General features: G+C 32.8%; 1 protein-coding gene across 1 annotated transcript; it reads left to right on the forward strand.

The window, feature by feature from the left end:
* Window positions 1-7,748: 7,748 nt before the first annotated feature.
* Window positions 7,749-11,521, forward strand: LOC129886605 (cucumber peeling cupredoxin-like). The gene is made up of 2 exons (XM_055961367.1): window positions 7,749-8,066; window positions 10,832-11,521. The coding sequence occupies exons 1-2, from the start codon at window positions 7,856-7,858 to the stop codon at window positions 11,266-11,268; spliced, it is 648 nt and encodes a 215-aa protein (XP_055817342.1). The 5' UTR covers window positions 7,749-7,855; the 3' UTR covers window positions 11,269-11,521.
* The last annotated feature ends 747 nt before the right edge of the window (window positions 11,522-12,268 follow it).

Here is a 12,268-nt window from a genome sequence, read left to right on the forward strand (position 1 = left end):
GGGGGGGGGGGGAAGCGAAATAGAAGGAAAGTTGAGCCAGCCAACTGGACCTGGTGACGATGATGGTTTGGGTTTCGATTAGTCAAATAAAGAGCCCATTTGCTTTCAACAGCCCATTTGTTGTAATTTTCAATTATTTTTCTTTCTTTTTCTTTTTCTTCTTTTGCTTTTTGTGGGGGTGCTAATTGCACATTCTTGTTATAAATTAACTAACTTGACAATTTTATAAAGGAAAAAGAACAAGAGAATAATATAGAAAGTATTAATAGAGAGAGTAGTAATATAGAGAGAGTAATAGTAATTCTCTTCTTTTATGTGTTTTTTGTGTTTTTACATTGAAGTTTAAGGCTATATTTATAGCCTTATTTACAAGTGGAGGAAAATATTAGTGGGCAATTTACCCACTTAAAAAGTAAATGGACTATCCACCATTTTAAGTGGACAATCATTTTACTTGGTTGATAATACTCCCCCTTGGATGTCCACGAGAAATGTGTCTCGTTAAAACTTTACAAAAAATAAAATAATATACATTGTTATTTTGAACATCCATAAATGTTGTGCCTCGTTAAAACCTTATTAGGAAAAATCCAGTGGGAAAAAGCCTAACGAAGGAAAAAGAGTACACACATCTGATAATACGCCTTGAGTGCTGCCTCATTAAAAACCTTATCAGGAAAACCCAGTGGGACAAAACCTTGACTAAGGAAAAAAGAGTACAACGCGTATTTTGCTCCCCCTGATAAAAATATCACGTAATATCTCGAAGACGACGCATTCCAATTTTGTATCTCATTTTCTCAAAGGTTGAAGTTGGCAATGCTTTGGTGAACATATCCGCCAAATTGTCACTTGAACGAATTTGTTGGACATCTATTTCACCCTTCTTTTTAAGATCATGAGTGAAAAAGAATTTTGGTGAAATATGTTTTGTTTTGTCTCCTTTGATGTATCCTCCCTTCAGTTGAGCTATACATGCAGCATTGTCTTCATACAATATTGTTGGAGCGTCTTTTGTCAAAGAAATACCACATGTTTCTTGAATGTGTTGAGTTATTGATCTTAACCAAACACATTCTCGACTTGCTTCATGAATGGCTATTATCTCTGCATGATTTGAGGAAGTGGCAACCATAGTTTGCTTTGTTGAACGTCATGATATAGTTGTACCACCACACGTAAATAAATAGCCTGTTTGCGATCGACCTTTATGGGGATCAGATAAATATCCCGCATCTGCATAACCGATCAATTGTGACGTGGAATCATTTGAGTAAAACAATCTCATATCAATAGTACCTCGAAGGTATCTGAATATATGCTTAATTCCATTCCAGTGTCTGCGTGTTAGTGAAGAACTAAATCTTGCTAATAAGTTTACTGAGAAAGCTATATCTGGTCTAGAATTGTTGGCAAGATACATTAATGCACCAATTGCACTAAGGTATGGTATTTCAGCACCAATAAGTTCTTCATCATTTTCATAAGGCCGAAACGGATCTGTATTAATATCAAGAGATCTCACAACCATTGGAGTACTCAATGGGTGTGCTTTATCCATATAAAATCTCTTTAAAATATTTTCAGTATATGTTGACTGATGGACAAATATTCCATTTGTAAAATATTCAATTTGTAGACCAAGACAAAATTTTGTCTTTCCAAGGTCTTTCATTTCAAACTCCCTTTTCAGACATTTTACTGCCTTTGAAAGTTCTTCTGGAGTTCCAATAATATTCAAATCATCAACATATACTGCTATTATGACAAATTCAGATCCAGACCTTCTCATAAAGACACAAGGGCAAATTGGATCATTTTTATATCCTTCTTTTAGCAAATATTCGCTAAGACGATTGTACCACATTCGCCCTGATTGTTTCAACCCGTACAAGGATTTTTAAAGTTTTATTGAGCAATTTTCTCGAGAATCCTTGTATACTTCAGGCACTTTGAACCCTTCAGAAATTTTTATAAAAAATGTCGTGGTCCAATGAGCCATATAAATAGACAGTGACCACGTCCATTAAGTGCATTTCAAGCTTTTCATGAACTGCCAAATTCATTAGATACCTGAAAGTAATTGCATCCACCACAGGGGAATATGTTTCCATATAGTCAATGCCAGGTCTTTGTGAAAAAACTTGGGCTACAAGTCGTGCTTTATATCTTACGACTTTACCCTTTTCATTTCGTTTACGCACAAAAACCCATTTGTGCCCTACTGGCTTGACACCTTCAGGTGTTCAAACTATTGATCCGAAAACTTCACATTTTTCAAGTGAAGTTAACTCTGCTTGAATTGCATCCTTCCATCTTGGCCAATCATTTCTCTATCTGCATTTATCGACAGATTTTGGTTCAAGATCCTTATCTTGTTGCATTATTTCAATGGCAACATTATAAGTAAAAATATTATCGACCACAATATCATTTCAGTTCCACTATTTTCCTGTTGAGACATAACTTATTGAGATTTCTTTATTCTCATTATTTTCAGGTACTTGGACCTCCTTGATGGTATCACCATTTGTTGTGTCTCTGGGCTCTTCTTGAGCACTCGCCTCCAAATTATGATCATCTTGATCATTTATTTCTTTCTTTTTTCAATGATTTTTATCTTTGGAACCAAATGGTCTTCCACGTTTTAAACGTGGTCTAGACTCATTTGCCTGAACAAGTTGTCCTACCGGGACATCAACTCGAACTTGAGCATTAGTAGATGGGATATGCGATTTAGTAACCCGTGGAAGATTAGTAAATGCATCCGGTAGTTGATTTGCAATATTCTGCAAATAAATCATCTTTTGAACTTCTTGCTCACATTGATTTGTTCGATGATCTAAATGAGATAGTGACAATGAATTCCAATCTATCTCATTTTTCAACTGCTTATGTTCTTCCCCTAATGTTGGGTATACTGATTCATCAAAATGACAATCAGCGAATCTTGCCGTAAATAAATCTCCAGTTATAGGTTCCAGATATTTTATAATAGAAGGAGATTCATACCCAACATATATTCCCAACCTTCTTTGGGGACCCATCTTTGTGCGGTGCGGTGGAGCAATTGGGACATATACCGCATATCCAAATATTCTAAGATGGGATATATTTGGCTCCCTTCCAAACGCCAACTATAATGGGGAAAATTCATGATAATTTGTTGGCCTTATGCGCACAAGTGCTGCTGCATGCAAAATAGCATGCCCCCATACTGAAATAGGAAGTTTTCTCCTCATTAGCAATAGTTTAGCTATCAATTGAAGGCGTTTAATCAATGATTCTGCTAGACCATTTTGAGTATGTACATGAGCGACCAAATGCTCAACTTTTATTCCAACCGACATACAATAATCATTAAATGATTGAGATGTGAATTCACCAGCATTATCAAGACGAATTGTCTTTATTGCATAATCTGGAAATTGTGCTCTTAACCTTATAATTTGAGTTAACAATCTCGCAAAAGCCATGTTGCGAGTTGATAATAAGCACACATGTGACCATCTTGTAGTTGCATCTATCAAGACCATATAATATTTAAATGGTCCACATGAAGGGTGAATTGGCCCACATATATCACCCTGTATACGTTCCAGAAACGCAGGGGATTCAATCCCAACCTTAGTTGCTGATGGTTTGATAATCAGTTTTCCTTGGAAACAAGCAACACAAGAGAATTCCTTAGATTGAAGAATTTTCTGATTCTTCAAAGTGTGTCCATGTGAATTCTCAATAATTCTGCGCATCATATTATAACCGGGATGGCCCAACCGGTCATGCCAAATGATAAAATCATTAGAATCAGTAAACATTTTGTTTACAACGGCATGTGATTCAACAGTACCAATACTTGTATGGTACAACCCAGAAGAAAGTGCAGGTAATTTTTCGTGCACAATTTTCTTCTCCATATTTATTGTAGTAATATAAAGGTATTCAACATTTCCTTCATTTGCAGTCTCAATATGATAGTCATTTTGGCGAATAACATTGAAACTTAACAAATTTATTTGAGACTTACTACAATACAATGCATTATCAATTACCAATATCGTTCCTCCAGGTAGTAATAAGGCCGCTTTTCCAGAACCTTCAATCAACTTTGTACTACCAGATATTGTATTGATATAGGCCTTTTTCATAATTAAATGACAGAAATATTTCTTTTCTTTTAATATCGTATGAGTTGTGGCACTATCCAAAATGCACATATCTCCATTATTCATCTTGAATTCAATTGAAGACTGATAAATTTATTTATCTTCATAAAATAAAAATACATTATAAGATATAATGATTGTATAATGACATTAACAAAAATAATACAATCATTATATCTTATAATGTATTTCTTTTCTTTTAATATCGTATGAGTTGTGGCACTATCCAAAATGCACATATTGAAGGTTCTGGAAAAGCGGCCTTATTACTACCTGGAGGAACGATATTGGTAATTGATAATGCATTGTATTGTAGTAAGTCTCAAATAAATTTGTTAAGTTTCAATGTTATTCGCCAAAATGACTATCATATTGAGACTGCAAATGAAGGAAATGTTGAATACCTTTATATTACTACAATAAATATGGAGAAGAAAATTGTGCACGAAAAATTACCTGCACTTTCTTCTGGGTTGTACCATACAAGTATTGGTACTGTTGAATCACATGCCGTTGTAAACAAAATGTTTACTGATTCTAATGATTTTATCATTTGGCATGACCGGTTGGGCCATCCCGGTTATAATATGATGCGCAGAATTATTGAGAATTCACATGGACACACTTTGAAGAATCAGAAAATTCTTCAATCTAAGGAATTCTCTTGTGTTGCTTGTTTCCAAGGAAAACTGATTATCAAACCATCAGCAACAGCCCATTTGTTGTAATTTTCAATTATTTTTCTTTCTTTTTCTTTTTCTTTTTCTTCTTTTGCTTTTTGTGGGGGTGCTAATTGCACATTCTTTATTTGTTCAATTTTTTGAATGGTCAAAATTTTATGATAATTATAGTTGCTCTTCAAATGTCAAATAAATTGAATTGAATTGAATTATTCTAGAAAAATTAAGAGATTATCAATAAAAAAAAATTATATGAAATTATAATAAAATAATTGATATTATTATATACCTGATAAAAATAAAAATAAATACAAATAATATATCTATCACAAACAATATTTGCATATATCTAGAACCTTATAAGTACAACATTTATATTATTCCATGTGTATTGATTTAAAGATTTATTATCGAAATATTTACAAGTCGTCTCCTTATGAGAGTATAGTATTCAAATTAGTATTAAGTTTTAAATTACTCTATTTTATTTAAAAATCATACTCTAGCTCGATTAAAAAAATTAAATGTTTTTGTGTTCTACGAATTTTTAATGAATATAATAAAAGACGCAGAGTGAAATACTTTTATTTTTTTGTGCGAGAACATTATTGTTGTTGTTATTATTATTATTATTATTGTTATTATTATTATTATTATTATTATTATTGAATATCTTAGATTATATATTTATCATTTATTTTCTCTTATTTGCATGACCCTTGTTGCGGATTAACCATAATAAATGTAGATTGACATTTGACATATATGATTGAATTAAAATATAAATTTGAAATAGTGCAAAATTTGATCCATTTATTTGATAGGTGATATTGTCTTTGTTAAATTATTTAAATACTATTTGCAATACTATGAGTAGAGTTAAATAGTATATTTTTTGACTTAAATTTTTTTAAAGGATAGTATGTTATATATTTTTGAAATATATACAACAACAACATAGTGAAATTCCACAACGTGTGTCTGGGGAGGGTAAAGTGTATGCAGACCTTACTCCTACCAAGATAGGACGGTTGTTGCTAAGAGACCCTCGGCTCAAATATATATTCAGATTAATTATAATGAATGTTTGTCGTATTTTATTATTTTGATGGATTGTTAATGCAAAATTTTATAAAGACATTTACAGTTGCTATCCTATACGGTCATTGCTATATTAAGTCTAGCAAAAACAAGTTAAAAATAGTGATTCAAGCTTTCCAAAGTCCTCTTTGATCTATTGTGTATTGACTTCAATTTTCTGATTTTAAAAGATCTTGATATTCCTTGCAAATAATATTGTCATTACCAAATTACTATGAAGTCTATGTAAGCTCCCATGTTTATCTCATACGTAGTTCTTCTTCTTATCCCTTGCCATAATAGGTTCTAACATACGAGCACAAAAAAAAAATAGTCGATTGATTCATCCTCGTTGCAACATAAAGGGCATTTTTTGCTTGCTGCTGTCATCCTCTCAGTCAAACTATTTCGTATGAGCTGTTCATTTTCAATAGTTAAACACAAGACGTAACGTCGTCTAGGAGCTCTCAGATTATTACACACGATCCTTTTCCATCACACTTTTGAAAAGTTCTTTCTCAAATTTTCATATACACAACATTTTATTTGTAGCGTTGCATCCTCAAAATATTTAGCATCATTCAAAATTGATTTAGTTTTAAGATTTTTTTGAACAACCAAAGATGTTTGAGGAATTTGTACATCTCAAATTTCTCTTCCGTTTATAAAGTGATTAGTAGTTTTCATCGTACCCATAATCTATCATTTTCTTACATAGACTCCATAGTAATTTGGTAATGACAATATTATTTGAGATAAAAAAAATATTCTGATCATTCATTCATTCATCCAATAGCCTTTGATAAACACAAAGCATCCCATGCCACCAAAAATTTTCTTAATAAGTTATCGTCATTGATCAGAAAAATCTTTCACATAAAGACACAATTTGTTAGACCATTTTCTTCTCTAAAACAAAATTTTGAAATCAATAAATAAATAATAAGATATATTTAATCAATTGAAGTCTCACATTATAAGAAAGAAACGTTGTTGTCTAAGCTAACATGCGTGGCCAAAAACAAAACAAAATAATATGTCACAGGATTATAATTGCATAAAAAATGTGGATTTCTCTCTAAAAAGATCAACAATAATTGTTTCAGATGACATACACACTAATGTTAACTATCTTGAATATCACATACGAATAAAAAATTCAACATATAAAATTATAAAATAAAATGTATAAAATCAATTACCAAGTTCAAGAGGTGAAATTTTAAGAATCGTTCACACATTCCCTCCCCCCCCCACTTTTTTCTAAAAAAAAAGAAAAAAAGAAAGAAAGGGAATAAACAACATTTAGTTATATACTCAACTGATTTGTTGAGGAAAAAATAATCTAAAATGAATTACAAATTTGAAAAAGTGAATTTGATTAAAATTGCAAGTAGATTTTCACGCACAAAAAAATCAATTTGATTTCAAATATATATAAATACATATCTAAACACAATTCAATTTTTATTTTATTTTTTAATATATGCTTGAACATTTATAAAAATAAAGCTAGTGTTTGCTCAAATATATTTGGATCAAATTTTTAAATATTTATTTGATCACAGATTTTGGATCAAAAATTAAAAATATATCTTTTTTTTTCAAGTTCCAAAAACAAATCCAAACCAACTTTTAAAAAAAATTTCACTTTCACTTATAAAAAAATATTCTAAGTAAAATACATATCAAATTCTAAAAATTATAATTTCAAAAACTTTAATAATTAAATTTCAACTTCAAAATATACAACAATATCATCAGTTAGCGTCTCCTTCTGAACACTAGCATGTGGTCGCATAATAATAAAATTACGTGTCCGATTGTCTGATAATATTCTTTATACCTTACCTATGTCACGAGTAAGTTCAATCCATCTTCACATTTATTTTTCAGATCGTCAAACGTTTGTGTGCCCATTTCTCCCACATGGCCATGGCGGTGGTTGACTCCATGGTCTTCCTATTCCTATTAGCGGTGGCTCTGCTCTTCAACCCGGCAGCTTCACAGGCAACTGGATACACCAACCACACCGTTGGTGGTCCAGCTGGTTGGTTCTTTAACATCGCCACTCAAAAGCCTTCAGCTGATTACTCTGCTTGGGTTGCTAAACAGACCTTCAATCTTGGTGATTCTTTGGGTGAGTTTTTTTTTGATATTTTCGAGAACCCTTTAGGTCATTGTCGTTTGCTCAATTAATAGTTATTATCTTTGAAATCATGAAAAAATATGGCTATCTGAGTAATCAACTCTGCAAATCTGTATGGATCAGTAGGGGAGATATAGATGGAATTTCTACTATTTGAAACTCAAATTAACTTTTCCTGAAGTTGCTGAGTTTTTGAGCAATTTTAGGGAGAGAGAGAGAGAGAGAAGGGTGATTTTTATTTTTTATTTTGGATAAAGATTACTCCTTTTTGGGTTATTATGATTGGAGGAGTTGAATCTGCTTGTGCATTTTTGGAGAAGATAGACTTGTTTATGACTATTAGTAAAACCTGGAGTTATTAGACATCATCTAAACAGTGACTGATCTGTATTATGCCTCCGGTTTGAGGTTATATTGTTGAAATGTCAAAGAATGTACATATTTATGTTCCGTTCGTGAGTCCAGTGGTACATTACATTGGTTGACTTAAGTTCTTGGATCTATCATTGTATCTAAGGCAAGGCATACAGATCTCAGTGAAGAGTCTTGAGAGATTAGAAGTTTTTTAACTTGTGTGGTTCTTGCCGATTACTTGGAGATGTTTGATAAGTTTATGTAGTACTTGATTAGGTCTTACGTTCCGTGGTCCTGAAATCCTAATGGCTTCTAAGCTGAAGAATGCTAAGGATTTCTGCTTTTCTGCTGCTACATCTCCTCATGTATATCTCATGTTATAGGCTTCTCTGTTTGATAGAGTAGAGTAGATCAGTGGTACACAATCTTTGTTGTTGATAGATCTTTACTTCATTACTTGCACTTGTTTGATTTCTCAGATCTCGAAAATTAGTGCTACATAAATTAAAGACCACTGACCAGAGAAGTTACAATATGTGTTGGATATTTGGTTCTGGTGGAAAGAGCATTTGCATTTAAGTCGGAGAAAGATATCTTTGTGGAGTAAAATGATGGTTGAAATGTTTTGCTAGATTGCTCTTTCTTTCATGTGGTAATAGCAGAAACAGATTTGGGCATTGTAGAGAGAGTTCAATGTTCCCCTGATCAGAAACTGTTGCATTGACCAGTTCTACTGATGGTATAGTTGAATGAGCAAGAGTTTCCTAAATGAAACTAAGCCCGTTTGGATTGGCTTATTTTAGGTGTTTTTAAGCCAACATAGCTTTTAAGCACTTCTATAGTGTTTGGTTAAAATAAAAAAGTGCTTATAAGCTCTTGTTTTTAAGCTAAAATAACAAAAATAAGTCATAAGCCAAAAGCTAATCCAAACAGGCTCTTAACTGATTTTCTTAACTAGAAAAATGAAACTAACTATATAGCCTGTTTGGATTGACTTATTTTTAAGCAGCTTATAAGTTTTAAAAAAAAAGTAGGTGCATGCCAACTTTTTTTTTGACTTATAAGCTGTTTTTAACTTATAAACTGCTTAAAATAAGTTTATCCAAATAAACCCAACTATTTATTGAGACTTATTTTAAGCACAAAATGACTTTAAGTTGGCCAGCCAAACACTCAAAAAAAAGCTGAAAACAACTTATAAGCAGCTTATAAGCCAATCCAAACGGCCTCAATCTTATTAGTTTCCCCTCAACATTCTGCCGCCATAATGGTTCAGACGTATGATGTTTTAAATTATTGTTGTTTAAAACAAGTTTGAAATTTTATGTAACTTGAGAAAAATGGATTTCAGGCATGCTTTTCTTGCCAGGATCTTCATATGATATTTTTTAATTATAATAGGGCGATTTCTTATTTGAAGGGGAGCCTTGGAGTAACTGGTAAAGTTGCTTCCATGTGACCAGGAGGTCTCGGGTTCAAGCCTTGGAAATAGCCTCTGACAAAAATGCAAGGTAAGGCTGCGTACAATAGACCTTTATGGTCGGGCCCTTCCCCGGACCCTGCGCATAGCGGGAGCTTTAGTGCACCGGGCTGCCCTTTTTTTTTTAGGGCGATTTCTTATTTCAGCCACGTCATCTGATTTACAATCTCCAAATGTGCTGTGAAGTGATTAGATTAGATTCAAAGTGAGACAAAAGATACGACTTAGGTCACAATGCCATTCTAGTGAGTTGAAATGAAATGGAGTTCGGAACCATAGTTAATGGCTTGCTCAATTGTTTCCTTGAAGGAAAAAAGTGGCACTAAGGAAGAAGGTTTACTTCCTATTCCATGTTCTATTATCTTGATAAAGTTATAATTTTTAGTGACAATTACTGTGATCTAGAAACTGGAGTAGAGTAGTTTTCAGTTTCTGATGGCAAAAAGCCTTAACTTGAATCTTTCTAGTCTACAAGTTTACTTATAATAACTGATTGTGTGAGGGAGGTGTAGCTAACAAATTTTACGACAGTTCAAATCTAAAGAAGGTTGGATATCATAATTGAGTCATAATTCTTATTAAAGGTTGCATTGTAATTTATATGTGATCATAACTATGAACCTCATATATGTAGTTCTTGCCATCATACAGAACATGCCATATCTGATCAGGTTTCACTCGAAAATCATCACTCTGCCAATGATATGAACTGTTTCGCATTCACTATTCTTTTTAATCAAGTTGACAACCATGGAATGAATTCCAAATTTATATTGCTGTGCGGGAGAGTTCCTGAATTGCTTTTAATTACTTAAACATATTTATAATATCCGCAAATGAAAACAAACACGTCTTTATCATTTGTTGGTTTTGTATCTCACAGTTACTGCTATTCTGATTTGTTTTAAATTTATGTGTACAGTATTTAATACAAACACCAACCAGACAGTTATTCAAACATACAATAAGACCACATATATGAACTGCACCGTGGATTATGATTCAAATGATGACACATTTCAGTATCAAGGAGGCAGCAATGAATTTGGGAGAGCGATGACAATTACTGTTTCATTGACCATCGAGGGCCAACAATACTATTTCTCTGATGCTTATGATGGGACTCAGTGCCTGAATGGCATGGCATTCGAGATCAAAGTGGGGCATGGTATAGGACTTCCTCCGAGCCTCAACCAACCACCTCCTCCACCCTATGTGGAACCACCATCCACCATTGAAAATGCCGAGTCACCGCCTATCACCGTGGTAACCAGCAGCCCTAACGGTGGTGTGAGGAACAGTGCTGGACTCTTCTTGGTAGTTTCTGTACTTGTAATGTTGGTGTTGCATTTGGTCTGAGGTGGAAAGCTATACTTCCTAGTTCTTTTTAGGATCTGGATAGCTCGGAGACAGATCCAGTGTTGGAGCTATCCTTATATTGTTTAGAAATAAGAGAAGGGAAAGGAGTTAATTCAAATTATTACAGGTTTTTGTATTGTAACATATTATCACATTTTTCATTCAATTGTCCTGTATTTACACAGGCTGTTATATGGAGCAATGTACTTTAGTCAAGAATATTCTAATAAAACTTCCTGATGATTTTGTGACTTTTTGGGCTTCTTTATGGCTTTGATGCAAAGGGAAATTTTATCCAGGTTCACTGAACAGATTGATGGATGTGGTCTTTGGTCAGTGGGCATGAGTGGAGAGAGATTTTGAGCTTTTTTTTCTCCTTTTCCTAGATTTAATTTAGTGTGCATGCCATCCTGAACTCATAATTTTGAGTCTTAACATAGAAAATAAAAATAGGATTATAGTTTACTTACTTTAGATAGATTAACGAGATATGAGATTCTGAGTCTCTTGAGTTTTGACCATATAAAATATGGTAATCAACCTCTTCCCGGAGATGTTGAGGTGTTTTGATGTATTTAACTTTTTAATCAGATGATTAAGAAGTTGATCACGGCTTGTAGATATAAAAATTGGCTGATCTTCTTATAATGTAGTGCCTGAACAATAATTATGGCAGGGTATTCGAGAAAATTTTCCAGTGCTTTATGTGACATATATATGCAAAAATTCGTAAATGAGAGGAATTGAATATCGAAAAAAAAGAAGATCATTTTAACATTGGTAGAAAGTAAATTAAAATTGTCAATCAAATGATCAAAGCAAAATAGTAAAATAAAACTCTTTCATGTGAACAAAATTACTCAATATATTACTTGATAGGGCATTAAAAAAATTGATGTGTAAATATATATAAGCATTCAATAAAGATAATTTTTTATCCAATTTTTGATTGTGAGCTCCATGTTACATCCTATTTGGATAAGCTTTTTTTAAAGCTGTT

Source organism: Solanum dulcamara, chromosome 4, assembly GCF_947179165.1.
Source record: "Solanum dulcamara chromosome 4, daSolDulc1.2, whole genome shotgun sequence".
In the NCBI taxonomy this organism is placed as follows: Eukaryota; Viridiplantae; Streptophyta; class Magnoliopsida; order Solanales; family Solanaceae; genus Solanum; species Solanum dulcamara.

Coding starts and splice junctions, on each gene's coding strand:
- LOC129886605 (XM_055961367.1), top strand. CDS start 7,856: ATGGCCATGGCGGTGGTTGACTCCATGGTCTTCCTATTCCTATTAGCG. Junction 8,067..10,831: donor CAATCTTGGTGATTCTTTGG/GTGAGTTTTTTT, acceptor TTATGTGTACAG/TATTTAATACAAACACCAAC.